The sequence below is a fragment of the Nycticebus coucang genome, chromosome 10, assembly GCF_027406575.1.
Source record: "Nycticebus coucang isolate mNycCou1 chromosome 10, mNycCou1.pri, whole genome shotgun sequence".
NCBI lineage: Eukaryota > Metazoa > Chordata > Mammalia > Primates > Lorisidae > Nycticebus > Nycticebus coucang.
The window spans coordinates 118,158,107-118,184,117 of record NC_069789.1 but is presented as its reverse complement, the minus strand read 5'-3'; the positions used below and the strand labels follow the sequence as shown (position 1 = coordinate 118,184,117).

The 26,011-nt window shown below is 51.9% G+C and overlaps 2 protein-coding genes across 2 annotated transcripts; both read left to right on the top strand.

Moving 5' to 3' along the window:
• Positions 1–4,818: 4,818 nt before the first annotated feature.
• CCDC9 (coiled-coil domain containing 9) lies at positions 4,819–14,718 on the top strand. Its single transcript, XM_053605482.1, has 12 exons — positions 4,819–5,004; positions 5,223–5,296; positions 5,478–5,582; positions 7,740–7,838; positions 8,025–8,273; positions 9,560–9,643; positions 9,736–9,909; positions 10,642–10,823; positions 13,180–13,226; positions 13,339–13,474; positions 13,836–13,929; positions 14,008–14,718. Exons 1-12 carry the CDS (start codon positions 4,956–4,958, stop codon positions 14,419–14,421), a joined length of 1,707 nt encoding a protein of 568 aa, XP_053461457.1. The 5' UTR covers positions 4,819–4,955; the 3' UTR covers positions 14,422–14,718.
• Positions 14,719–16,468: 1,750 nt separating this feature from the next.
• On the top strand, positions 16,469–18,448 carry INAFM1 (InaF motif containing 1). The gene is made up of 2 exons (XM_053605492.1): positions 16,469–16,603; positions 16,822–18,448. Exon 2 carries the CDS (start codon positions 17,665–17,667, stop codon positions 18,079–18,081), a length of 417 nt encoding a protein of 138 aa, XP_053461467.1. The 5' UTR covers positions 16,469–16,603; positions 16,822–17,664; the 3' UTR covers positions 18,082–18,448.
• Positions 18,449–26,011: the final 7,563 nt, after the last annotated feature.

Sequence of the window (26,011 nt, the reverse complement as noted above, 5' to 3'; positions counted from 1 at the left end):
CCCAGAGAGATTGGATGGAAATGCTGAGTGCCCCAGGGAGGGATTGCTAGTGGCTGTCTCACTCTGATCTTCTCATCTCCAATAGATAAAGGCTCAGTTTCACTTTTTTTTTTGAGACAGAGTCTCAAGCTATCACCCTGGGTAGCTTGGTGTCATAGCTCACAGCAACCTTCAACTTGGGCTCAAGGGATCGTCTTGCCTCTTGTAAGAATGAGGCTCTGTCTCAAAAAAGAAAAAAAGAAAAGAAACAGACAACAATGGAGGGGACAGTGAACAAGATAAATAAGTGAAAGACACAGTTGTTGACAGAGTGACTGGAAAAGTAGAGAAATAAAGGTAGGAACAGGAAAAGGTAAGAGATGTTTTATGATTTTTATTTAATTTAATTTATTTATTTATTTGGACAGAGTCTCACTATGTTGCCCTTGGTACAGTGCTGTGGTGTCACAGCTCATAGCAACCTCAAATTCTTGGGCTTAAGTGGTTCTCTTGCCTCAGCCTCCCAAGTAGCTGAGACTATAGGCACCAGCCACAATGCCTGGCTATTTTTTGTTGCAGTTGTCATTGTTATTTAGCTGGCCCGGGCTATGTTCGAACCCGTCAGCCTCCATGTATGTGGCTGGCACTGTAACCACTATGCTACGAGCACTAAGTCTTTATTTATTATTATTATTTTTTGAGCCAGAGTCTTACTTTGTCACCTCGGTAGAGTGGCACGGTGTCACAGCTCACAGCAACCTTAAACTCTTGGTCTCTAGTGCTCCTCTTGCCTTAGCCTCCCAGGTAGCTGGGACTACAGGCACCTGCCACACACCTGGCTATTTTTTAGAAACAGGGTCTCACTCTTGCTCAGGCTGGTCTTAAAACTCCTGAGCTCAGGCAATCCACCTGCTTTGGCCTCCCAAAGTGCTAGGATTACAGGCACGAGCCCTTGTACCCCGCCAAAGTGATTTTTTATTTTTGAGACAGTGTCTCACTTTATTGCCCTGGGTAGAGTGCCATGGCCTCATAGCTCATAGCAACCTCAAACTCTTGGGCTTAAGTGATCCTCTTGCCTTAGCCTCCTGAGTAGCTGGGACTACAGGCTCATGCCACAACACCTAGGTAGTTTCTTTTTCTTTTTTTTTTTTGGTTGCAGTTTGGCGGGGGCTGGGTTTGAACGCACCACCCTCGGTATATGGGGCCGGCGCCTTACCGACTGAGCCACAGGCGCCGCCCAGTAGTTTCTTTTTTATTTATTTTTATTTTTAGAGACAGAGTCTCACCTTATCACCCTCAGCAGAGTGCTGTGGCGTTACAGCTCACAGCAACCTCCAAGAGCTGGGCTTAGGCGGATTCTCTTGCCTCAGCCTCCTGAGTAGCTGGGACTACAGGTGCCCACGAAAATGCCCTGCTAATTTTTTGTTGCAGTTTGGCCGGGGCCGGGTTCGGAACAGCCACCCTCAGTATATAGGGCCGGTATCCTACCCACTGAGCCACAGGTGCCACCCAGTAGTTTCTTTTTTAGAGAGGAGTTCTGGCTCTGGCTCAGGCTGGCCTCGAATTTCTGAGTTCAAGCAATCCATCAGCTTCAGCCTCTCAGAGTGCTGGGATCACAGGAGTGAGCCACTGTGCTTTCCACTGGCCTGTAAGTTTTGTGATTTTTATTTCATTTTTTTTTTTGTAGAGACAGAGTCTCACTTTATGGGCCTCGGTAGAGTGCCGTGGCCTCACACAGCTCACAGCAACCTCCAACTCCTGGGCTTAAGCGATTCTCTTGCCTCAGCCTCCCCAGTAGCTGGGACTACAGGCGCCCGCCACAACGCCCGGCCATTTTCTGGTTGCAGGTTGGCCGGGGCCGGGTTTGAACCCGTCACCCTTGGCATATGGGGCCGGCGCCTTACCGACTGAGCCACAGGTGCTGCCCGATTTTTATTTCTTATTTATCTATTTATTTAGAGACAGAGTCTCACTTTGTCATCCTCAGTAGAGTGTCGTGGTGTCACAGCTCATAGCAACCTCAAGTTAGGCTCAAGTTATCCTCTTGCCTCAGCCATCCAAGTAGCTAGGACTACAGGCACCTACCACAACGGCTGGCTAGTTATGTTCTTTTTTTTTAGAGACAGGGTCTCGCTCTTGTTCAGGCTGGTCTGGAACTCCTGAGCTCAACAATCCACCTGCCTAGGCCTTCAGGAGTGCTAGGACTATAGGCATGAGCCACCACACCCGGCCTCAAGTTTTTGATTTTTAAATGGGTGGTTTCACAGAAGGCCTCTTTGAAGAGGTGACCTTTGAATAAAGATCTGAGCTAAGTGATGTAGTAAAGTTGGAATTTGGGCAATCATAAGAGGATTAAGTTGTATGTATAGAGATAACAGTGGCCATCTATGGGGCAAGGGATTACCAGGTACTGCCACTGTCTATATTTTAAATCACAAAATAAAATTACCAGGACCTCAGTGCATCCAGTCTGTCCTCTTATAACTGTTATCACCTCCTGTGAGAGTATTCCATAGCAGTGATCATCGCCTGTCATAATGGGTTTATTATGTCTAAATTTTTGTTAAATGTCTGCAATGTCTGGGGATTCTGTAGCCAAGTCTAGCTGTTGCTGCTTGGAGTGTCTTCCAGTTCCTGAAATGCAGCAAGTTCACTCAGCACAGGACCGTTGCATAGCCCTGAACATCCAGCCCCTCTCACCCTCAGACCTCTCCTTCTACCTTTCTCGGAAGGCATCTCACATGGTTGCTGTTATTTTACATTTACTTGTGTCTCGCCTCAGGAGGGCAGGGATGGAATCTGCCTTCCTCCTCATCTTGACTCCCTCTCCACCTTTCCATGCAGCACAGGGCCTGGCACTCAATGCTTATTTATTTATTTTTTGAGACAGAGTCTCACTATGTCGCCCTGGGTAGATTGCTGTGGCATCACAGCTCACAGCAACCTTGAACTCTTGGGCTTAAGTGAATCTCCTGCTCATCCTCCCAAGTAGCTGGGACTACAGGCGCCCGCCACAACGCCCGACTATTTTTTGTTGCGGTTGTCATTGTTGTTTAGCTGGCTCAGGCCGGGTTCAAACCCACCAGCCTCGGTGTATGTGGCTGGCCCTTAACCACTGTGCTATGGGCGCTGAGCTGCTAGGATAAAATCAATGCTGATTTGGAGAATGAGCAATTGTAGGGGTTGAAAAATTTCAAGTTCTAAAACTAACTCCAAGGTTTCATTGTTAGGAGGGGGTCAAATCAGGTCAGGTTTCCAGGAGTCTACCCAGTGCCTGGCACCTGCTTATGGCACCAGGAATGATGGGCTGGTGGTGGAATCAGCTTCAACAAAGAGGTAGACGGCAAACAGTGGTTACCGTGTCTCCTTTCCCTGGAAGGAGGTAATCCAGAAAGAAGTTAAACAAGCTTCCAGAACCCCAGTGGGGACCAAGTCTACCCACTCCCGCCTCCACCTGCGGGGGCGCGGCTCCTTTAAGATGCCCGGAAACGGGCTGCCAGGGCCGGAAATGACCCTCTTTATTTCCCCTGCTCACGTGGTGCAGGCGGGAAGTGACGCAAACGGCCCGGGAGCTGCGGACGCAGAGGCCGACAGAGCCCGAGTAGCAGGCGCCGCGGGGTCTCCGGGACAGGTGACCGGGGGAGGGGGCCGTGAGAGTACCCACGCAGGGCGTGGCCTACAGCCCCACGTGGGGGCAGCTGGAGCAGGCGCGGGCGGGGTAGTGAGCAGCCGGCGGAGGCGGGGCCAGAATACTTTGCTGGGGGCGGGGACAGGACGCCCACATGGGCAGCTGGCAGAGCGGTACGAGCCAGGCTGAGGGCGGGACCAGAGCTCTTGGGGGCAGCTGGGGGCGGGGTCTAAAAGTTGTGTCTGGTTTGGGGGCGGGGTCTGGATGCTGGCGGAAAACGCTGTGGGCGTGGCCAGAAAGTTTTGCTTGAGGTGGAAGTGGATCTAGATCATTGGCGGGAAGTCGGGAGTGGATCTAGAGCACAACGCGGAGGCGAGGGCGGGGCCAGAATGTGGCGGGGATCCAGGGTGCGGGGCCAAGGGTGCTGGTGGGTCATGGTCGGGGTGGGGCCAGAAAGTTTTGCCCACGCCAGGGATGCGTCCAGTGGGTTGGCGGGTAAGGTGGCAGATGGGATAGCCGGGGGGCGGAGCCAGATACTAAGGCTGCAAGAGGCGGGGGTGGGATCATGGGGCGTGTCCAGACAGTTGACTGGGCCATTCCGAGGCGGGATCGGAGCGTGGGCTCGGGAAGCTGGGGACCCGGCCAGAATAAGGTGAGAAAGCGGGGGTGGGGTCTGTCTGCTGTCTGGGAAGCCAGGGGGTGGAGCCACGGGGGTGCGTGAGAAGTCGGAAGGGAGGCCAAGTAAGTGACGGACGAGTGTGGGCGGGGCCAGAAATCCGTCGGGAGGCGGAGTCAAAGTTTTCCCTTAGCCTGGGGCGGGGCCAAGGCGGTTTCCTGGCTGTCCTGGCCAGGGCCCTGGCGTTCCCAGCCTGGTTGGAGCTGGGTTGGAACTCGTCACTGAAAATCGGGGGCGTTCCTAGGGAGTTTTGTTCTCTTTGAGGTGGGTAGAGTATCCACTGGGGAGATCAAACCAGGCCCAGGAAGCCTTGATAGTGGGTACTGTGTCTGTTTTCGGACTTTTTTGGAGGGAATGTAGGGGGTAGGCATAGCTTTCTCAGGAGGCAGGAGGCGGGTTGGGACATCCCCTAGGGAGGCGCGGACTTAGAATGTTTTCTGAGACGGTGGAATTCGAACTTTGAGCAGGGTTGGGGATGATTTCGAAGCTCCCCGGCAGAGCTAGAATGTTCACCTGCATGTGAGCGGCACCAGAATGGGCACGGGACAGTGGGTCTGGAACTTTCTTGTGTCGGTTGTGCTGCTGGAGCTCTTTTTAGGAAGGGGACCTGGTCTAAAACTCTTACCACAAGGCTGTGGAGGCTAGACTAGAACCTTCCTTTGGAAGAGAGCAATGTTAGATGTTTCCCTAAGAGGTTGGGCAGGGCTGGAGCATTCCGGAGGTGGGTTTGACTACATAGTTTATATGGGAAGTCCGCAAAGATCGTGGAGGGCTGGGGCTAGCCCTGGGAGAGGGAGTGAGAGGGAGGGGGAGAATTCTCGTGAGATACGGTTTTTTTTTTTGGTGTGTGTGTCTATGTGAGGAGCCCTCAATATGGAAGAGGATGAAGCTGATTTGGGGGGCCATTGGCCTTAGTACTTTTTTTCCCTCTGCCCTCAGGAACCCTCAGTGCTGCATCCAGATTCTTAAGGGGTGGTTTGCTGGCACCTCAGCCCTACCCAGTCATCGAAATGGTGAGAGTAAAAATGGGATTTCTAGAATCTGAGCTTTGGGGAAGAGGAAGAATTATATTCTTCCCCAAACTGTATTGTATTCTTCCCCAATTGTATCCAGGGGAAAGACTCTCAGACCTTGGATTGAGGGCCCTGGTGGAGGTGATTTTTCCCCCATCGCTCAATTGCTTCTTGTTCTCAGGCAGCCACGCTGGACTTGAAATCAAAGGAGGAGAAGGATGCTGAGTTGGACAAGAGGATCGAGGCTCTTCGTCGGAAGAATGAGGCTCTCATCCGGCGCTACCAGGTGCCCTAGCCCTGCCCTGGGAGACCCCATCCCCTCTCTTCCCCGCAGTGAGTTTTTCTCACCTCTGCCTTCCTTAAAACCTTTTCATGGACCCCCATCATTGTCAGGATAAAAGCCAATGGCCTTAGCCTGACATTCCTTCCTCCATTACATTATTCATTCATTCATTTGTAAATAGTCTTCAAGGTGTTCACTGTTCCAGGCCCTGTGCTGAGTGCTGCTAGGTATACATCCTTGACTGAGACAGTCCCATGCCTACTTTTTTTTTTTGAGACAGAGCCTCAAGCTGTCGCCCAGGGTAGAGTGCTGTGGCATCACAGCTCACAGCAACCTCCAACTCCTGGGCTCAAGCGATTCTCCTGCCTCCGCGTCCCAAGTAACTGGGACTACAGGTGCCCGCTGCAACGCCTAGTTATTTTTTTTGGTTGCAGCTGTTTGGCAGGCCTGGGCTAGATTTGAACCCTCCCCCCTGCCAACCCCCCGGCTTAGGTGTATGTGGCTGGTACCTTAGCCGCTTGAGCCACAGGTGCTGAGCCATGCCTTCTTTTTAAGGCTCAAGTCTAATCAGGGAGACAGTTCCTTCCTCATTCAGTGTCTTCATTCATTGGCAAGGTTGAATGAGGGAATTCAGGGGTGTTTGGGAGTTGAGAGCGGGCTGCTGACCCAGCTTGGGGGACATTAGAGAGGGCTTCCTAGAGGAGGGCACCTTGAGGCCTGAATGGTGAATAATATTAGCTAGTTGAAAAGGAGAGGATGGTGGCGCCTGTGGCTCAGTGGGTAGGGCACCGGCCCCATATACCAAGGGTGGTTCAAACCCAGCCCCGGCCAAACTGCAACAAAAAAATAGCCGGGTGTTGTGGCAGGCGCCTGTAGTCCCAGCTGCTCAGGAGGCTGAGGCAAGAGAATCGCCTAAGCCCAGGAATTGGAGGTTGCTGTGAGCTGTGTGACGCCACTGCACTCTACTGAGGGCGATAAAGTGAGACTCTGTCTCTACAAAAAAAAAAAAAGAAGAAAAGGAGAGGAGACCATGTTTCAGGCAGAGGGAGCAGTTATTGTATAAATACTTAGAAGGAAGAGAGAGCTTAGAGCTTAAAGTTGGAGGGCCAATTGGGGAAGAATTATTCTGGAGAGGTCTGCAGGGGCTAGGTCTTGCAGGGCCCTAAATGCCATCTGGCTGAGAGTTTTAGATTCCTGAGCATGCTGGGGAGCCATGGAGGCTTTGAGCAAGGGCTCAAAGAAGACTAGCTTTTTAGAAAGATCCTGAATCCCTGCTTTGTGGTAGTGGATGGGAGGAGGCAATACTGGAGACTAGAGATGGAGGAAGAAGCTGGGGCAGAAACCTTCAAGGAAGAGGAGGTATCTGGCTCAGAACAGGGCTGTTGAGGACAATATAGTTACTGATGGCCCGGGGAAGGAAGAGGGAGAGTCCAGAACACAGCCCAGGAGTAGGCTATCCCTGAGATGGGATCTAGAAGGAGGCATGGATTTCATTTTTTCATTCATCATGCATTCATTCATCTAAAAAAAGTTTCTGTTATATGCCAGGCAGTGTTTCTAGATTTGGGGTATATATCAGTGAACAACATAGACAGATTCTTGTCTTCGGGTGTAGGTTCTGTTAAAGTTGGGGAGGCAGACAGTAAGCAAAATCTACATGATGCTGGGCATCAAACAAGTTGAGAACAGTAAGAATGACAGAGGAGATGGTTTCTACAGGGTGGTTGGGACATCTCACTGGGAGGCAGCATTTGACCTGAGACCTGAGAGAGGTGAGGGGTTGATGGCTTTTTGGGGAAAGAGTGTTCCTGGTAGAGGGATCAGCTTGTGCGAAGGTACTGAGGCAAGTGTGAGCCTGATATGTTCTGGGAACAATGGGGGAAGCCAGAGTGATCGAGAGGGAGTTGGGAAGAGAGGAGGTCAGGAAGCTAATAAAGCCAGATCCTGGAGGGTCGCATAGGCTGTGAGGAAGCACTTACCTGGAGACAGGCACTTACAGGAAGGTTCTGAGCAGGGAGCAACATGTTGGCATTTGAAGGAAGATGTTGAGATGATCAGCTTTGAGAGAGGCCTGTGTTGGGGCCAGACTAGGAGTAACTTGGGAGGATGGTGGGAGACAGGGCACCTGACACCCCCTCTGCCCTGGATACTTGCTCCTAGGAGATTGAAGAGGACCGCAGGAAAGCTGAACTCGAGGGAGTGGCTGTGACAGCTCCCAGAAAGGGCCGCATGGTGGAGAAGGAAAATATGGCAGTTGAGGTGATGAGCTCATCTCCAGGGTGGGGGAGTCCTGAGGATGTAAAAAGGCATCGAGGGTTGAGGCCTGGGATGTGGGAGTCCCCCTAGCTGCCCAAACTGGTAGGTCGCCTTGATCCTGGTAGCTGCCCTCTGGACATAGGGCAGCTATGACCCAGTGACTGTACTACATTTCCTCTTTCTCTCCAGGAAAAGAGTCTAGGTCCTTCCCGCAGGTCTCCCGGGACCTCTCGGCCCTCAGGAGCCAGCAAGGGGAGCCGGACTCCCTTAAAACAGGGTGGCCGGGCAGGCATGGGCCGGACATCCCGAAACTGGGAGGACAGCTCTGGGGAGCAGCCTCGAGGAGGAGGTGGGGGCCGTGGCCGGAGGGGCCGTGGCCGGGGATCCCCTCACCTCTCTGGAGCTGGAGATGTCTCAACCTCTGACCGCAAATCCAAGGTAGGAACTGGGCAGGGCTTAAAGCCCCTGGCTGAGACTCTTCCTTGTCTCGTCTTCTCTGTTGCTACTCTCAGATGGACTCCTTTCCCATTGGCCCATCTTTAGGTGTGTGTCTCTCTCTGCCTCTCTCTTGCTCTCCCTTTCTTCCTTTTTCTTTCTCACCTCTTCTTTTTCTTCTCTCCCCCAACCAGTGCTTGTGTGTTCTCTCTCTGTCTCCTTTTCTTTTCATTTTTTTTTTTTTTTTGAGGCAGAGTCTCACTATGTTGCCCTCGATAGAATGCTGTGGTCTCATAGCTCACAGCAGCCTCAAACTCTTGGGCTCAAGTGATTCTCTTGCCTTAGCCTCCCAAGTAGCTGGGACTACAGGGGCCTACCACAATACCCAGCTAATTTTTTGTTGCAGTTGTCATTGTTGGTTAGCTGGCCTAGGCTGGGTTCAAACCGGCCAACTTCGGTGTATGTGGCTGGCGCCGTAACCACTATGCTACAGGTGTTGAGCCTGTCTCCTTGTTCTTTCTCTAGTGTGTGCTTACCTGCTTATCTTTTCTACCCTTCTCTTTTTCCTCTCTATCTGGCACTATCTATCAGGCAGGCTTTGTGCAGTGCTTTCATTTTTTTAGAGACACAGTCTTACCCTGTCACCCTCGGTAGAGTGCCGTGGCGTCACAGCTCACAGCAACCTCCAGCTCTTGGGCTTAGCCGATTCTCTTGCCTCAGCCTCCCAAGTAGCTGGGACTACAGGCGCCCTCCACACCACCTGGCTATTTTTTTTGCTTCAGTATGGCCAGGGCCATGTTTGAACCTACCACCCTCAATATATGGGGCTAGTGCCCTACTCACTGAGCCATAGGTGCCACCTAACTCATGAAGAATTTTTTTTTTTTTGCAGTTTTTGGCCGGGGCTGGGTTTGAACCCACCACCTCTGGCATATGGGGCTAGCACCCCACTCCTTTGAGCCACAGGCGCCACCCACACATGAAGAATTTTTAACTGGAGACAGTCATGTTGGCCCCTCTGCCCAGTACACACCAATATTCCGGGTCCCTGGGAGGAAGGCCATATGCAGTGTGTACTGCATTGTTTGCTCAGCCTGGGCATAGGGAGCAGCCCTCTGGGTTCACTGATGCCTGGGAACATGATGAGAGCACATTCTGGGTGCCAGCCAAGAGGCAGGCTTGTCCAAAGAGGGCAGTTTCAGGCCTGCTGTCCTAATCCTTTTCTGCACAGGTGGGTGGGTAGGCCTTCCTGTTGCCATGTGTCCCCATCTTTGTTCCCTTAACCCCAGGAGTGGGAGGAGCGGCGCAGGCAGAACATTGAGAAGATGAATGAGGAGATGGAGAAGATTGCAGAGTATGAGCGCAACCAGCGGGTCAGTAGCATGGGCATCCCTAGAGTGGTGGAGGCTCTGCCGCCTGAGCCAGCTTCCGGGGAGCCTGCCAAACCCTGCTGCTGTGCCCACAGGAAGGGGTTCTTGAGCCAAACCCTGTGCGGAACTTCCTGGACGACCCTCGGAGACGTGGTGGGCCTCTGGAGGAGCCTGAGCGGGACCGCCGGGAGGGAAGCCGCCGGCATGGACGCAACTGGGGTGGCCCTGACTTTGAGCGGGTGCGCTGTGGCCTCGAGCATGAGCGGCAGGTGGGTGTTGGCTGTGGGGTTACCTGGGACATTCAGTGTTCTGACAAGGTCTGAATGCACAGCAGGAATGAGATAGACCAGGGCTGCAGTATGTGTCTCTGGCATTGTGTGCTGGTAAAACAGGGTTTTAATTTTAAGGATTTGGGGCATGCTTTGATCCCTGCATGGGCAAGTCTCCTCTCATTCTTGAAAATCGGAGCATTTATGAGGTACCCTGCATGTGGCAGATGCTGTGTGAGCAGTGGAGACACATGACGTCACTGCACTCAGTGGTTCATTCCCAAATTCTCTATGGGTTCTTCTGCTGGTGCCACACTGTTTTAGTCACTATACCTTTATGGGTTTGGAGGTTTTCTGTTGTTACTATCATTAGTATTGTTTACTGGGTACCTACTGTGTGCCAGGCACTTGTTTCGGGTGCTGGGGATGAGAGTTATGAGGCAACGTGCTTGCCCTGGTGAAGTTTATTCTGGTAGGAGCTAAATAAACTAGAATACAGTAAGATGTCAGGGAACACAGATGTCGTGAAGAAAAGCACAGCAGGGTGAGGGATAGAGGGTTGCTTCTTTAGCAAGATTGGTCTGGGAGAGCCTCTCTGAGGAGGTGCTGCTTGAGCTGACCTGGTTCTTGTCTCCAACCTTCAGCAAGCAAATCCACCTCTGTACTTGGGGGTTGGGGTGGGGGTTGGGTTTGTAACAGGGCCCTGACTGCCTGTTGGTGGGGTGGGAGCAGGGCCGTAGGGCCGGCCTGGGTGGTGCTGGAGACATGACGCTGTCCATGACCGGCCGGGAGCGGTCAGAGTACCTGCGCTGGAAGCAGGAGAGAGACAAGATCGACCAGGAGCGGCTGCAGAGACACCGCAAACCCACTGGCCAGTGGCGGCGGGAGTGGGATGCTGAGAAGACAGATGGCATGTGAGTCTCCTCCCACTCTCCTGCATTTGGCTCCTCCTCGACTTTGGCCCTCAGCCCTAACTCTTTTACCTCTTTCTGGTTTCTCCTCCTGTGTACACACAGGTGCTCTGCAACAGCCACCAAATCTTAGCGGCACATGAGAGCTGCTCCCACATGTTCAGGGTGAGCTGGGCTTGGCTGATCCAGGGTCTCACTGTTAAGCTGTGGGTCCCGCAAGGCTTGGCTCCTTGAGGCAGGCTGGACTCAGTTCAGCCTTCATTCTGGGGTGCAGGCTGAGGTGGCAGCTGCCTTGGGGAGACACTTGTTATGGCGCTGCACAGATGCACAGACTGATGAGGGGATACACTTCCCCATCCAGTTAGCTAATACACTCAGCCTTGCTGGGCAGGAAAGTAACTGCCCACTGGGTACAGTGGTGGCTGCATAGTCTGTAGTGATTAGACCTTTATCCTCCCTCGCTTCTCTGACTTGACCCCTCCAGTCCAGATCCCTGAGCATCTCTGCATACCTCACCATCTTATCCCAGTGATACTGTTATTCCTCAAGTCTGACTCTGTCCCTTTTTGGGCCCCAGGAAATATTCAGTCATTCTGTCATTGTCATGAGGATCAACTTCCATAGCCAAGAAGAAGGTTCTGGAAGAGCCAACGAATAGCAGCTTTTAAAAATCAGCAACTGGGCAGCACCTGTGGCTCAGTCAGTAGGGCGCCGGCCTACTGGTGGGTTCAAACCCAGCCCCGGCTTAACTGCAACCAAAAAATAGCTGGGCGTTGTGGCGGGCGCCTGTAGTCCCAGCTACTCGGGAGGCTGAGGCAAGAGAATCGCTTAAGCCCAGGAGTTGGAGGTTGCTCTGAGCTGTGTGATGCCATGGCACTCTACCGAGGGCCATAAAGTGAGACTCTGTCTCTACAAAAAAAAAATAAATAAATAAAATAAAAAAATTAAAAATCAGCAACTTGGCTGGGCATGGTGGCTGGCACCTGTAATCCTAGCACTTTGGGAGGTGGAGGTGGGAGGATCCTTTAAGCTTAGGACTTCGATACCAGCCTGAGCAAAGCAAGAACCTATCTCTACTAAAAATAGAAACATTAGCCAGGCGTTGTGGCGGGTGTCTGTAGTCTCAGCTATTTGGGGGCTGAGGTAGGAGGATTGAGTGAGCCCAGGAGTTTGAGGTTGCTGTGACCTGTGATGCCATAGCACTCTATCTGGGACAACAAAGTGAGATTCTGTCTCAAAAAAAAAAAAAAAAAAATTGGCAATTTTGGGTTTAACCCCATTTTATATTCTTTTGAAGTTTTCTTACATGTATAATATATATTTTTTTTTTTCCTAAGACACAGTGTCACTCTGTTGCCCAGATAGAGTGGGATAGTATGACAGTTCACAGCAACCTCAAACTTGTGGGCTCAAGAGATTCTCTTGCCTCAGCCTCCTAAGTAGCTGTACCCACCACCATTCTCGGCTAGTTTTTCTATCTTTAGTAGACTCTTTTTTTTGGTTTTTGAGACAAAGTCTCACTCAGTTGCCCTGGGTTGAGTGCTGTGGCATCATAGCTCACAGCAACCTCAAACTCCTGGGCTCAAGTGATTCTCTTGCCTCAGCCTCCCAAGTAGCTGGGAGTACAGGTGCCAGCCATAACACCCAGCTATTTTTAGAGATAGGCTCTTGCTCAGGCTGGTCTTGAACCTGTGAGCTCAGGCAATCTACTGGCCTTGGCCTCCCAGAGTGCTGGGATTACAGGTGTGAGCTACCGTGCCCAGCCTACTTTTTGTATTTTTAATACAGACAGGGTCTCGCTTTTGCTCTGGATAGTCTTGCCCAGGCTGGTCTGGAACTCCTGAGCTCAAGTGATCTTCCCAGAGTGCTAGGATTACAGGTGTAAGCCACTGTGTCTGGCCTGTAATATTATTGTAGAGGGGGGTTCAGGAAAGTCTCCAAGGTGAGGCAACACACTTCACCAAGCTGCTAAAAGATCTGGGCAGGAATGTTTGGGAGCAGCAGATGCAAGGATCTGAGGCGAAAGATGGGTGTAGCAGGAGAGACTGCCTAGCTGAGACGTGAGATAGTGACAGGGTATGAGGTCAGTCAGGAGCTGGGTGTCATGTACTTACCCAAGGGTCGGTGGTACCCTCCTCAAATTTGTATTTTTGGGGCCAAAGTCTGAGCCTTTTTCTTTCTGTTTGTCACCACCTGGTCTTGTCTCACATCCAATTTAGTGTCCTCTGTCTGCCTGACTATCTGTCCTTCTGATGTGATTGCTGACCCTGATCACCTCCCCTTCCTTTTCCTCATCCTCCTGCTCCCTGTTTCCTTGTCTGCTCACCCCCACTTTCTCACTACCTTTCTCTCTTTGCAGGTTTAAGGATGGCCCCGCCCCTGGCCATGAGCCATCCCATCGATATGGTGAGTGGGTTACCTTGGGTGGGAGGAGGCAGCCATATGGTGGGACGTCTGCCCTGGGGGTGGAAAGTCCGGTGTGCTGTGCTCCCCCAACTCATCCCGGGTTCTGTTGTAGATGACCAGGCCTGGGCCCGCCCCCCCAAGCCCCCGACATTTGGGGAGTTCTTATCCCAGCACAAAGCTGAAGTCAGCAGCCACAGGAGAAGGAAGAACAGCCGACCCCGGGCCAAGGCAGTCCCTCGTGCCTACAGGTGGGGGCGTCCTTGCCCAGAAGGTTCACCCTCCCAGGCTGTCCACAGGGTATTCTCTGACTTGCCAGATGGGTCCATCTGTCTGTCCCTGTCTTGGCCTTGGCTATCTCTAGGAACTTGGTTTTAGGGTATTGGGGTATGGCTCTTGGCTTTACCCTTATCTGTTCCCTTCCCTCCCCCCCCCATCTCCCTTCCTGCCACCTGGCCTCCCCTTTTATCTTTCTGTCCCTGACATTTGGGAACATATGTTCACCACTCCCTCAGTGTTCCAACATGTTGAGTCTTTTCTGGGCAGCCCCTCCATGAGGAGAAGTAGAAGATAAGAAGGTCCTTCTTCACCTCTTTTCTCTGTCCCCTCCAGTGACCATGATGACCGCTGGGAGATGAAAGAGGAAGCAGTGTCCCCAGCCTCTGAGGTCCCACAGCCTACTTCCCCCAATGAGACTCCCACACAGGTGAAGGAGGGCTACTGCTGGGGCAGGTGTGTAGAGGTGCTGGGGGCCATGCCTGCCTGACCTGCCCTGTTCCCACAGCCACCTGAGACCCCCACCCCTGCCCACCGGCCTCCTGAGGATGAGGGGGAGGAGGATGACGGGGAGGATGATGAAGAGTGGGAGGATGTGAGTGAGGATGAGGATGAGGAAGATGATGTTGAAGAGGAAGAAGAGGGTGATGAAGAGGAAGAACCAGCCCAAGATGACCAACCCCAAGAAGCTGACCCCACTGGGGACCCTACCAGTGAGCAGGCCAACAGCGGGCCCACCAGGCCCCAGGAGCCCCTGCCCCTTCCCCAGTCCCCTACCACACCTTCCAGCCCCTTCTCACCACCTGGTGGCCACCAGCCTGTGTCTGACTGGGGTGAAGAGATGGAGCTGAATTCTCCCCGGACTGCCCACCCGGCTGGCGTCCTCTTATCGGGTGAGGCCTGGCCTTTTGGGAATGCATGAAGCTGGCTGGCTGTGTGCACGTGCTCCAGGGGTGTGGCTGGTGGCAGAGGTGGGAGCTTGGGGGCTGGGCCCCACAACCCTGGCAGCTGGGGAGGGCAGTTCGTGCCCTCTCAGTACTGTTGTGCCTCTGTCTCTGGAATGCCTGCTCCAGAGCTTGCCCCAGGCCATTCAGAGCCCTTTCCCCAATAAAGAATTCACATCATCACATGACATTCCCTCAAGTGTGTCCATTAGCCCCTCTAACTCCCCTTACCTCCTCTCAGGATGAGGAGGGAGAGGGGCTTAACTGGGCCTCCCCTTTCCCAGGAGGTGACCAGCCAGCCCTTGCCTCCCTGGAAAGTGGGCCCAGCCTCACAGAAGCCCAGAAAGCTGAAGAGAAGGGGTCTGAGGCAACTCCAGGTGGGGGACATGGGGTGGAAGGAGGTGGAAGTGGCCACCTTCCTCTTCTGTGGGGCTGAAGGGCAGAAGAGTTTGGGCAAATAGGATGGGGAAGGGTGGAGGCCCCACCAGAAGCATGTGGGGGTAAAATTTGGACCAGGGGTGGGGCCAGAATGCTGGACTAGGCTGAGGATGGGGTTGCTGTGAGAGAGTTGGGGCTAAGTGGGACATAGGAGGTAGAGGGGTGGCACTAGAATTTAGAGGTCCAGCTTGGACAAGAGCAAGACCCCATGTCTACAAAAAATAGAAAAATCAGCTGGATGTGGTGGTGGGCGCCTGTCAGCTACTGGGAGGCTGAAGCAGGAGGATCGCTTGAGGTTGCAACGTGAGCTACAATGATGCCCCACAGAGTGAGACCCTATTCAAAAAAAAATGTGCCAGAGCTTTTGGGAAGCAAGGTACAGGTAACCGGGAGGACCTAGCTACTAAGGGAGGAACTAGAGGCAGACTTTGAAATTTAACTGGCTGGTAAAAGTATCTGCGCACAGTTGCCCCCTTTTTTTTTTTTTTTTTGTCAAGGCAGAGTTCTACCCTATGCCCTGAGCAGAGGGCAGTGGCGTCGTAGCTCACTGCAACCTCAGACTCGGGCTGTGGGCATCCTCTTGCCTCAGCCTCTGGGGCCACTGGGATTACAGGCGCTCGCAGCTGTGCCCGGCTGGGTTTTTCCATTTTTTTCATGAGTTGGGGTCTCACTCTTGCTCAGACAAGCCTCGAACTCCTGAGCTCAAGCAGTCCTCCCACCTCAGCCTCCCACAGTGCTGGGATTACAGGTGTGAGCCACTGCGCCTGGTGCTGATAAAAGTAAAAAAAAGGGTGGAATGGATTTAACTGTGGGTGAGATTAGAGTTTTGAGGTGGTGGGTAAATTAGAAATGTGGATTGATTTGAATTTTGGGATCAACAGAACGGGAGCAAGAAGGGAACCCCTTAATCCCATCTCCACTGGGCAGGAGTCAGAATTTGAACCAGGGACTGTCCTCCACACCAAGGAGGGACTACTTAGATAATAGATAATGTAATGTCAGGTGGTGGGCAAGAAACGGGGAGGGCGGGTGACTAGGGCTTGCTTGAGGGAGGTTGGCTAGGGCTGTGAGATGCAGCTGGGACTGGTATCTGAGGGAATGTCCTGTGTTTCCTCTGTTGTAAGCAGGGTTACCTTGATAGTGTATTCTGCTCAGGAGAATCCACTGAGAGGATTAAAGGAGTCTGAGGCCTGTAAACCGCTCAGCGGGGCCAGCTGCAGACAAGACTCCACTGGCATTGGGGGTGGGGGGCATGGCTAAACTGGGGAGGGAGGTCTTGGGACAGGGGAGGTGGGAAGATTGTTCCCTTTTCCTGATCCTCTCTTTTTTTCCCCAGAGGTCGGCCCGGAGGGCCAGGAGACAGCGGAGATCACTGACTTCCAGAGGGTGCGTTTCAGCAAGGTGGTGGCGGTCGCTCCGCCACCGGGGGCTGCTCGCTGACCGCGCCCGCCGAACCAACGCGCTCCGCACTCTGCACTAACCTGCCTCGCTCCTCTGTCCTCTGCTTCTGCCACACTCCAGCCAGGAGAGGGTTAAATGTAAGGGGGGAGGAGCCAGGGTCACTGAACAGGGTGGGACCAGGGCAGTAGTCTAAATTGTGAAGACTCGGTCCAGGCCCTACAAATGGGGGACATCGCCTCCGTGTTAGCCTCCCATGGAGGCCGTGAGGGGCAAGGTGCCAGTCCCCAGACCTAATTTCCCACCTCCAGGAGCTTACATCTGGTGGGGCATGGCAAATAGCTGATGACTTCCGAAGGGCTTCAATTTCTCGGGCGTCAGCCCTGTCTATTAAATGCAGTGCTTCCGCTAACCCTTGAACTGTGTTTCTGGCATGGGCGGGCTGGGTTGCTGTGCTTGGCGGGCTTTTTCGTGGCGGAAGAGGTGGGAGGAAGGGGGTCTTCCATTCTCTACCTCCCTGATATGTCTTCCCCCTCCCGCAGGCCTCTCCGAAATCCTGAAGACGCTGCTGGGAGGGGACTGAAGCTTCCCCGCCTTGATGGGGAGGGAGCGTCACGAGGGGGTTATCTGGATTTCCAGCGTGTGTTCTCCCCAGTGCCCACTCAGGACTTCTTGGCTCTAGGGACAGAGAGATTAAAGGTGGTGGGGGAGGAGCTAGGGTCAGGGTAGCGATTGGAGTGAGGGGCGGAGCTGGAATTTAGGGACGCGGGGTTAGAACTCAGAATGCCTGAGAGGGCAGCTTAAGGAGAGCGGGAGTCTGCAGCCAGTCCCACAAGGGGCGGGGTTAGGATGCTTGGGAAGGGCCAGAATTCTGGTAGGTGGATCTAGAACATGGGGTAGGGTGAGAGGGGGAGCGGGGCTAGGCCTGCGCTTGGCTGGGGCTCCTAACTGGTGAGCGGGGCCGAGGCGTGGGCCGTGTGGAGGAAAGGGGTGGAGCTCGGGCTGGAGTGTGTTGAGGCCAGAGGAGAAAGGGGGTAGTTCGGTTGCTGGAGTAGACATATTTGTAGAGAGAAAACAGACGCAGATGAGGCTAAAGGAAGGGTGAAGCTTAAACCTGGAAAGGGAGTGGGCTTGGAGGTAGAGCTTGGATGAAGTTCAAGTCCGAAAAGAGGACTGTGTTAGGGCGAGAGGAGGCGGCATGGTTAGAAGGCCTCTTGGTAGTGGTTGGCCGGAGTGGGTGGGCCTATACCCAGAAGGAGGCCCTCTGTTACCCGGCCTGACCATGCCTGGTGGGGGGCGGAGTCGGAGGAGGATGATTTGGAAGGCGAGGCGGGGCGGGGGCGGGGCCTGTTCGGCAGCCGAGCGGGGCCGAGTGGGCCGTGGGGATGAGGGGCACTAGCTGCGTGGGCGGTGGCGGCGAGAGCCCTGGCAGCGCCGGGCTGAGCGAGGGCCCGCGAGGCCGCTGGCTGCGCCTCGCTCCGGTCTGCGCCTACTTCCTCTGCGTATCGTTGGCCGCCGTGCTGCTCGCGGTGTACTACGGTCTCATCTGGGTCCCCACGAGACCCCCAGCGGTCCCTGCCGGTCCGCTGCCCAGCGCGCCATCCCTTCCGTGTGCCTCCCGCCCTGGCGCGCCGCCTGCCCCAGCGCCTGCTGCTGCCTCCATCTCCTGCCTCCTGGGAGCCCCCGGAGGGCCGAGACCCCAGCTCCAGCTGCCGCCAAGCCGCCGTCGCCGCCACAGCGACCTTAGCCGTGGCCCAAGCCGTCAGATGCCCGGAGAGACGCCAGAGGCCGCCGGGGGGTGAGGATCCGGGTAACCCTCCTTTCCTCCCCAACCTGAACCATCAGCCTTCGAGACCCTGGTGCCCCACGACGTGGATGCGCCATCCCTCAGTGGGCCCGGGCTCCCTCTTAATGACATCGCCCAGCGTCTCCGGAGCTATCACCCTGAAGAATGGCGACCAAATTTGGCTCGGGGCATCACTCCTTGCAGCTCCTCTGCTGTCAGGCCGAGTCCTCCACCATCTGGTGGACCCCGTCCGGACTTCTGCCTCCTATCCATCCCCTCCCCGTAGGATTATGAGCACAGACCCCACAGTTCACCCTTCTCATCTCTCTTAATCTCTGTGTCTATCTGTTCTTCTGCAATAAACTCCAGCCCCAGGTGCCTCATGCTGTGTCTGTCCTGTTATCTGTAGAGATGTGTCCCCCTCAAGTTTGTGAGGGGAAGTCTCTGGGGGTGTTCCTTTGTCTCTTTTGCCCCAGATGGCGTGTGTGGGCTTTTCCCCATCCCTAGGAGGCCCTTCTCTTCCATTCTCCTCACATAATTTTGGGGTTGAAGCTGGGGGAAGAGACTTATCAGTAATAGGGCCTTTGAAGGTCAGACAGTGTGAAGGACTTCTCAGTGTTTTGTGTGCTTTGGGTAGAAGACGGGTGTCTTTCTGGAGAGAAGCAGAGGATCTGCCTTCATGTTATTGCATAGGAGGCGAGAGGAAAGGGATAATTTGGTGGCAAGAACTGAGGTTCTGGGAATTGCTGTGAATGTGATTATCATGGCAGAGACAGAGAGGCCTTGGATCTCTGTCCACTGCTGGGAAGGTATGATGCTTGCCATCTCTCCGGGGTTAGAGAGATGAGGGTAGGCAGTGGCACTTCTCTGCCTCTGGAAATCTCAGAGCAAGTTATCAAACGCTGTGAAGACTTTGAAGATCTGTACAACCTCTTTGGCTTGCAGTAAGCAAGGCTGAGAAGCTCAGGTCTAGCTTTTGGGAAAGGAGTCAGGTAGAGTCCACATTCCCTTCTGGGAGACTGAGGCCTGACTCTGGGCTGGGCCTGGGATCTGACATTTAGAAAGGGATTTTCCTGTCCTGCTTACCCCCTTGAGCTGGAAACTGTCCTGGGAGAATGAATTTAGATCCCTTCTCTCAGACTAGGAGAGGAAACTAGACAGAAGTGGAATTTAGGGAGCCAGCACCTCTTTATAGTCAGCAATAGGTGGGGGTTAGGAGCAATGACTTTGGGGCCAGGCTGCCTAGGTTCAAATCTCAGCTCTTCTTGCCCTTGTGATTTTTAGGCAGCTTACTCAGTCTCTCTGGTCCTGGAAAATGACGATGATGATGGTACTTGTAGAATTGCTCTGAGGAATAAATAAACTAATGTTCAAAAGCCCTGAGAATGGAGTTACATGTTCTCTCTCCACCACCTCTGTCCCTCAGGGCTTTAAAAGCCCCAGCGTGGATCTCAAGGGCTATCAAGTCAGCCCAAAGCCTTGGATGTCAATAAATGGTAATTTAGAGGGAGGGCCCTCTTTATTTTTGTTCCCACTGCTTCCTTTTTCTGAATAATTTCCAATTCTCCCCTCCTAGCCCCATTTTTCCTAATCTTTCTTTTCTTTGCTTCTGTAACTCTTCTCCCTTTTTTCTTTTTGTTTGTCTCTCTGCATCTCAATCTTTGTGTGTACTTGTGTCTCCCACTCTCTTGTCTCATCTCTCCTCCTTTCTGCCTCTGCTACCTGCCTTTCTTCTCTCACCATCTATTTTTTTTTTTTTTGAGACAGTGTCGGAGTCTCACTTTGTTGCTTTGTTGCCCTCAACAGTGTTGTGGCCTCACCTTAGCGTGCTGGGACCTCAAGGCTCACAGCAACCTCAAACTCTTGGGCTCAAAAGTGATCCTCTTGGGTGGTGCCTGTGGCTCAGTGAGTAGGGTGTCAGCCCCATATACTGAGGGTGGTGGGTTCAAACCCGGCCCTGGCCAAACTGTAACAAAAAAATAGCCGTGTGTTGTGGGCACCTGTAGTCCCAGCTTGGGAGGCTGAGGCAAGAGAATAATCGCCTATGCTCAAGAGCTGGAGGTTGCTGTGAGCTGTGACACCATGGCTCTGTCTCTTAAAAAAAAAAAAAAAGTAATCCTCTTGTCTCACTGTACCTGGGACTACAGGTGCCTGCCACATGCATGGCTAATTTTAGAGATGGGGTCTGGCTCTTGCTCAGGCTGGTCTCCAAATCCTGAGTTCAAGCAATCCACCTGCCTTGACCTTCCAGAGTGTTGGGATTATAGGTGTGAGCCACAGCACCTGGCCTTCTCTCTCCCATCTTGCCCCTTTCCTGTCCTGATCCCTGCCCATCTGTGCCCACACTCATTCCCTCCCCCTCACCCAGTCTCAGCTTTCCTGCCCTTGCCCTGTCTTCTCCTCTTTCTTTGTCTCTCTTCTTTTTTCTCCTGTGTCTTTCAGTCTCTCTCTCTCTCTCTCTTTTTTTTTTTTTTGTAGACAGAGCCTCAAGCTGTCGCCCTGGGTAGAGTACTGTGGCATCATATCTCACAGCAACCTCCAACTCCTGGGCTCAAGCGATTCTCCTGCCTCTGCCTCCCAAGTAGCTGGGACTATAGGCACCTGCCACAACGCCCGGCTATTTTTTGGTTGCAGCCGTCATTGTTGTTTGGCGGGCCCGGGCTGGATTCGAACCCGCCAGCTCAGGTGTATGTGGCTGGCGCCTTAGCCACTGGAGCCACAGGCGCCGAGCCAGTCTCTCTCTCTCTTTTTTTTTTTTTTATATGAGAAAGAGTCTCACTCTGTGCCCTGGGTAGAGTGCCTTGGTGCCATAGTTCACAGCAACTTCAAACTCATGGGCTCAGTGATTCTGTTACCTCAGCCTCCCAAGTAGCTGGGACTACAGGTGCCTGCTACCACACCTGGCTAGTTTTTCTATTTTTATTAGAGATGGGGTCTTGATCTTGCTCAGGTTGGTCTCGAACTCTGGAGCTCAGGCAATCTACCCAGTTGGGCCTCCCAGAGTGCTGGGATTACAGATGTGAGCCACTGCTTCCGGCCTCTTTTGGTCTCTCTCTCTTTTATTTTTTATTGTTAACTCATAGCTGTGTACATTAGTGCAATCAAGGGGTACAATGTGCTGGTTTCATATACAATCTGAAATATTCTCATCAAACTGTTCAACGTAGCCTTCATGGCATTTTCTTAGTTATTGTATGTAGACATTTGTATTCTGCCTTTAGTAAGTTTCGCCTGTATTGGTCTCTTTTATTTATTTATTTATTTATTTTTTTAATTTTTTTATTAAATCATAAGTGTATACAATGATATGATTATGGGGCATCATACACTCACTTCATAAACCATTTGACACATTTTTATCCCAGTAGTCTGTATTGGTCTCTTTTAATCTTTCACTTAACAAGTATTTTTTTGAGGGCGGCGCCTGTGGCTCAAAGGGGTAGGGCGCCAGCCCCATATACCGGAGGTGGTGGGTTCATTTTTTTTTTTTTTTTAATTTTATCCTGCTTAGTGGACCCCTCACAAAGGAATCCATGGAGCAGAAGGGTAAGGTGGGCGGCACAGGGCCTTTCTTGACAACTTGAAGGGGGAGCTATAGTTAGGTGGGGTGGGGGAGGAGGTGGTGGGTTCAAACCCAGCCCCGGCCAAAAACTGCAAAACAAACAAACAAACAAACAAAAACTAAAAAAAAAAAAAAAAACCCAAAACAAGTATTTTTTGAGAATCTACTGTGTGCTAGGGCTTATTTTAAACATCAGGGATGTGGCAGCAAACAAAACGGGTAAACATTTCTGCTCTCAGTGGGACTGATATTAGTGGGGAAACAGACAAAAGATACAATTAATAACTTGAATGCATGGTATACCAGGTGGTAATGAGCACAAAGAAGAAAATAAAGCAGGGAATTATGGAGAAGCCGGTTTCTTGGTAGAAGCTTGAGGCAGGTGAAGTTAGGGCAGAGGGAACAGTAAGTGCAAAGGTCCTGAGGCTGGAGGTGCTTGGCTTGTTCAAGGAACAGTAAAGGAGCCACTGTGGCTGGAACAAGAAGTGAAGGAGAGAGCAGTGGGAGGAGGAGGTGAGATGAGAGATAATGGTAAATTTCTCATGGGTCATGGTGTGGACTTTGGCTTTTACTTTGGATGAAGTGGGAGCTATGAGTGGGTGGGGGGAACCGTGAGCTGATTTAGGTGTTAAGATTCTCTGACCCTAGCCAGGTGTGTTGGTACATGCCTGTAGTCCTTGCTTGCTACTCAGGAATCTGAGACAAGAGGATTGCTTTAGTCCAAGAGTTTGAGGCTGCTGTCAGTTGTGACGCCACATTACTCTATCCAGGGTGACAGAGTGAGATTCTGTCTCAAAAATAAATAAATTAAGACCCTCTGACTTCTGACTGCCATGTGGAGAATGGAGTATAGGGGGTGACAGTGGAAGCTCAGAGCCCAGCGAGGAAGCCACTACCATGGTGCAGGTAGGGGATGATGGTGGCGTGACTAGCATGATGGCTGAGAGGAGGAGAGAAGTTGTTAGTCATAATCTGTGTCTGTGTGTTTAGTGGTAAAATTCAAACACAGGCAATAATGATAATAGTTATTTTAATCAATTTAGAGTGTATGCAGTTCAGTGACATTAAGTACATTTACAATGCTTTGCACTCATCATTACCAATCATCTCTAGAATGTGTTTTTTTTGTAGAGACAGAGTCTCACTTTATCGCCCTTGGTAGAGTACTATGGCATCACAGCTCACAGCAACCTCCAACTCCTGGGCTTAGGCGATTTTCTTGCCTCAGCCTCCCAAGTAGCTGGGACTACAGGTGCCCGCCACAACTCCCGGCTATTTTTTTGTTGCAGTTTGGCCAGGGCCGGGTTTGAACCTGCCCCCCTCGGTACATGGGGCCGGTGCCCTACCCACTGAGCCACAGGCGCCGCCCGCAGAATATTTTTATCTTCCCAAGTGAGACTCTGTGCCCATTAAACACTAACTCTCCCCTCAGCCCCTGGTGACCACTAGTCCGCTTTCTGTCTATATGAATTAGCCTGTTCTGGACATTTCATATAAAAACAATGTGTACCTTTTTGTGTCCGGTTTTTTTCACTCAGCAGCGTGTTTTTAAGGTCCATGAATGCTATAGCGTGTGTCAGAGCTTTGCTTCTGTTCATGGCTGTATAACATTTTGCTGTATGTATAAACGATTGTCATTATTTGTGGGACGTTTGGATTCCACGGTCAGGCTTCCCCCTTCTGGCTGCTGTGAATAGTACTGCTATGAACGTGTGTCTACAAGATTTTGTTTGAAAGCCTGTTTTTAATTCTTTTTTTTTTTTTCTTTTTGAGACAGCCTCAAGCTGTCGCCCTGGGTAGAGTGCTGTGGCATCACAGCTCACAGCAACCTCCACCTCCTGGGCTCAAGCAATTCTCCTGTCTCTGCCTCCCAAGTAGCTGGGACTACAGGTGCCCGCAACAACGCCCAGCTATTTTTTGGTTGCAGCCGTTATTATTGTTTGGCAGGCCCTGGGCTGGATTCGAACCTGCCCGCTCAGGTGTATGTGGCTGGCACCTTAGCCCCTTGAGCCACAGGCGCTGAGCCTCTTTTTTTTGAGACAAGACTCTCACTTTGTTGCCCTTGGTAGAGTGCTCCTGGTGTCACATCTCACAGCAACCTCAAACTCTTGGGCTCAAGCTATTTTCTTACCTCAGCCTCCTGAGTAGCTGGAACTATAGGCGCCCACTATAGCACCTGGCTATTTTTAGAGATGGGGTCTCACTCTTGCTCAGGCTGGTCTCAAACTCATGAGCTCAGGCAATCCACCTGCCTCGGCCTCCCAAAGTGCTGAGATTACAAATGCAAACCACTGTGCCAGGCCTGTTTTTAATTCTTATGGATACCCAGGACTGGAATGGCTATGCTAAATTCTTTGATAACCTGTGTTTAATGTATTGTGGAGCCACCCAAAAAACTATCTACCTATATATTTTTGCAATTTTTGGCCGGGGTTGGGTTTGAACCCGCCACCTCTGGTATATGGGGCTGGTGCCCTACTCCTTTGAGCCACAGGCGCCGCCCAACATCTATATATATTTTTAAGTTACCGCTGACTGATTGGCTGTGGGCCATGAGAGAGGGTCAAGCTTGATGTTAGGGTAGGTCACCTGGGTAGTAGGGAAACCCTTGCTGAGACTAGAGACTGGGAGAACATCAAGGTTAGGGAGTTTAATGCCTTCTCCTTTGCATCTATCTCTCCCTTCTTCTATCCCACAGACTCAGCAATCCTCTCCCTCATGTTTCTCCCCTATCTCTCCCTCCAACAATTCTAAATGATATTGATTAAAAGGGACATGCTGGCTCGGCACCTGTGGCTCAAGCAGCTAAGGCGCCAGCCACATACTCCTGAGCTGGTGGGTTCCAATCCAGCTCAGGCCTGCCAAACAACAATGATAGCTGCAACCAAAAAATAGCCAGGCGTTGTGGTGGGCACCTATAGTCCCAGCTATTCGGGAGGCGGAGGCAGGAGAATCGCTTGAACCCAGGAGTTGGAGGTTGCTGTGAGCTGTGATGCCACAGAACTCTACCCAGGGTAACAGCTTGAGGCTCTGTCTCAAAAAAAAAAAAAAGAAAAAAGAAAAGAGTGGTTACGGTGCAGGCCACATACACCAAGGCTGGTGGTTCAAACCTAGCCCGGGGCCAGCTAATAACAATAGCAACTACAATAGAAAAATAGCTGGGCGTTGTGGTGGTGCCTTTAGTCCCAGCTACTTGGGAGCCTGAGGCAAGAAAATCTCTAGGGTGACATAGTGAGACTCTGTCTCAAAATAAAAATTTAAAGGGACACGCCCCTCTTTAATGTTCCAGGGGAATCTTGAAGAGATCAATTCCTGATTGATCTCTTAGGATTTCACAAAGGTTCCAAAAAGCTTCTTGTAACTTCACTTCTCTGCCTCAGTCTCCTTAAAAGGAGATAATAGTTCCAACTTTGCAGAGGGTTTGTGAACGTTCAAGGCAAGGCCTGTGTCAAATTTTAGCACAGGGTTGAGGACCATCAGAGCCCAGAGGATGGTGGTGATTCCTTGGTGGTACTTTGAGCATAGCCCTGTAGGGGATAGAGCTGGGTGCATGGGGTTACCATGACAATGCAGCCCTGCTTTCCTGGGTTTCACATTTCAGTTCAGAACAGATTTGTTCACAGACACTGATGATCTAGAATGGGTAGAGTTGGAATGAGGAGGCCAGTGGGCTGAGGGAGCCCAGAGGAGGGTGCCTGACTCAGCTTGGGGGTCAGGAGAACTTTTGGGGGGAGTCTCTTTTAATCATATTCTTTGACTTGTTCTTTTGATCCAGGTAGCTTGATTTGGGGGTGGGCAGAGAGTAAAACATCAGTTAGGAAGATCTTGGTTACCAGTAACAGATATGCCCAACTCCATCTGGTTTAGACAACAGGAAACTTTATATTGGCTCACATAACCAGAATCCCAGAAGACAGGCTTCTGGGTTTAGAACAACCAGAACTTATTTCAAGCACATGACTTATCCAACTCTCATGACTAGATTATGAGGCAAGTAATGTTATCACCCCCCATTTACCGATTTGGAAACTGAAGCCTAGAGAGGTGGAGCCAACAGAATGGCAGAACCAAGACTTGAGGACTAGGCAGTCTGATGCCAGAGTCTCTGCTCTTAACCTCTGTGGGATGTTACTGGGGAATTTGTTAGTTCAGGTACTCTGGAAAGCAGAGGCCAAGACCAGATTAGATGTGCAAAAGACTTGAGGCAAATGCCTGTGAGGGTTAAGGGGAAGGAGCAGGAGAGTGTGTGGCAGGGAGAGCCTTCAGGAGTGATAGGGATCTGAGAGCTAGGTTAGGATGGACTGTGTGAACAAGCTAGGTTGCAAAGTGTTTTTTTTTTTTTTTTTTTTTTGAGACAGTCTCGCTCTGTCCTCCAGGTTAGAGT